At 54.8% G+C, this 1967-nt stretch overlaps 1 protein-coding gene across 1 annotated transcript; it reads left to right on the top strand.

Annotated features, from left to right (window-relative positions):
• Positions 1-208: 208 nt before the first annotated feature.
• On the top strand, positions 209-1554 carry Pmar_PMAR016938 (hypothetical protein; the record flags this gene model as incomplete). Its single annotated transcript, XM_002781509.1, has 4 exons — positions 209-974; positions 1035-1197; positions 1251-1377; positions 1429-1554. 4 exons carry the CDS (start codon positions 209-211, stop codon positions 1552-1554), a joined length of 1182 nt encoding a protein of 393 aa, XP_002781555.1.
• Between the last annotated feature and the right edge of the window lie 413 nt (positions 1555-1967).

Here is a 1967-nt window from a genome sequence, read left to right on the forward strand (position 1 = left end):
CTCTCCTGGCCTCGCGTGATAGTGCGAGGATGACCGATAGGGAAATACTCAGCGCTATTATGGAGAAGATGAAGTAGGGGTCTCAACCGGACCTATTTTGTATCTTACCATCTTCGACCTTAGATTCCTCCCTCAACAGTGTCTCGCAGCCTCAGTTGGTGCGTCCTCGGCAGATCCCCTGAGGTCGTCATCGACCACCCTAGCCGCCATGGCGCGTATATGCGTCCGCTATAATAGGCAGGCAGTAGCCTCTCAACTCCTCCTCTCACTGGATGGTCGGAGTCAACAGCAACCCGAAGGGGCAGCTGAGGCGACTACTGGCGGAGTCACCGCCGGTGGCGAGCAGGTTGTGGGGCTCCTCTTGTCTCTTGGGAGTGTGTCCATGGCCCTGCGTAAAGCTGTGGATGCGGGGAGCCCAGATTCCATTCAAAGATGCATCAGTGCTGTCATCTACAGTGCGGCTGATGTGGAGGATGCGGCAAATGATCTTATACGTGTATGCAAAGAAGGCGACCTGACCTCAGCTGGGAGGGACTTGGTGGCCTCTCTCGTGTTGAATCGTTGGCGACAGGATGGAGGTGGGAGTAGAATCATTGGTGAGGACGTTGGCGTTAAGATGGTCTTGAGGGCTCTTCATGGGGCCTCTGCGGTGGCGCAGCATTCGGTCATGGTGGCTCTGCGGACGGCGATTACCGCGCCAGTTGCGCAAGCGGGAAAGGACGAGGCGAGTAGCAGTGGTGACCGGTGGTGGTCTCGACTGGGGAGGTCTGATCCCGCTGAGTCTAGAGTGCTCATACGAAGCGATGCTGCGGACATGTTCCGGAACGCTGGTGGGGAGTTTTCGGGAGTTTACGGTACGACCAGAGAGCCTAGTGCTCAGTTGTCCGCGGTGGTGTTGCAGGAGGAAAGCGACTTGTGTCGGTCGCAAGCTCAGCTGGAGAGGCTATCAGCAATGCGGGGATGGACCCGCGGCGGTGAGAATAAGTTTGTAGGGACTTCACTGTGGCAGACGGTGAGGCGGTTGGTGGTGATAGGAGAGGTTGAGGAAGCTCGGAAGCTGCTGACCAAGTTGAAGGTCTTGCCGGAGTATGAGCGGCGGTGGTGGAAAGTGGCGGTCGATGCTTTGGTCGAGGCTGGACGCTTCTCGGAGTTGGCTCAGATGGCGGGGAGCTCCGCCTCGGGAGGGCCTCCGATAGGGTAGGCGGGGATTTGATATGGAGGTGCGGTATTTTGTTAATCGATGGGCGCAGGTTCGAACCCATCGTGGCGCTTCTTTTGGAAAACCAACAGTTTGATCTCGCCAAGGGTTTGATAGGGAGGTGTAAAGACATGGAACAAGTCGCCAGCTTTTACGAGACGCTCGGCATGCGGGAGGAGGTGAGAGAATTCTTAGCGGAGCGAAGCTCATTGATGATGATTTTCCCTCAGGCGATGAAGGCTCAGCAGTTGGCAGAGCAGCAGCGTCGGTCCATCGGTGGGAGCGGATCCATTCTAACTGGGTGGTCCTCTACCATCGCCGGTGCAGTGATGAGAGGAGGCTTCACTCGATCCTGAAATGCACGTTACCATTGCCGTTAGAATCATCTTATGTTGAGTTGTTAGAGGAAAGTCTGTGAATGATCAACCACTCATCATGAGTCGTCTCTTGAGACTATATGAGCCTACATGCCTGACGGAGTAGTTGTTGCTGCTGCTGATACCCCGTTGCGAGTTTGCGGGCAGTGTACTACACTGAGCGTAGGCGTTGCACTGCTTATTGACACACAACTGTATAAGCATGTCGAGGCAGGTCCAGTAGGTCATCATCAGTGTAGCAAAGGCGTCTTGATCATTGGAGGGGAAGGTCTTGAGCCGTGTTCGTATTGTATATGTGTACCGGAGTATTGGACAGTCAATTGCGTTCACATGAGGGTCTGTTGTGGAGGGTTACCACTTGTGATGATGATGGGATGATAATATATTGGTGA

This window comes from Perkinsus marinus (assembly GCF_000006405.1).
Source record: "Perkinsus marinus ATCC 50983 genomic scaffold scf_1104296942042, whole genome shotgun sequence".
Classification (NCBI taxonomy): Eukaryota; Perkinsozoa; order Perkinsida; family Perkinsidae; genus Perkinsus; species Perkinsus marinus.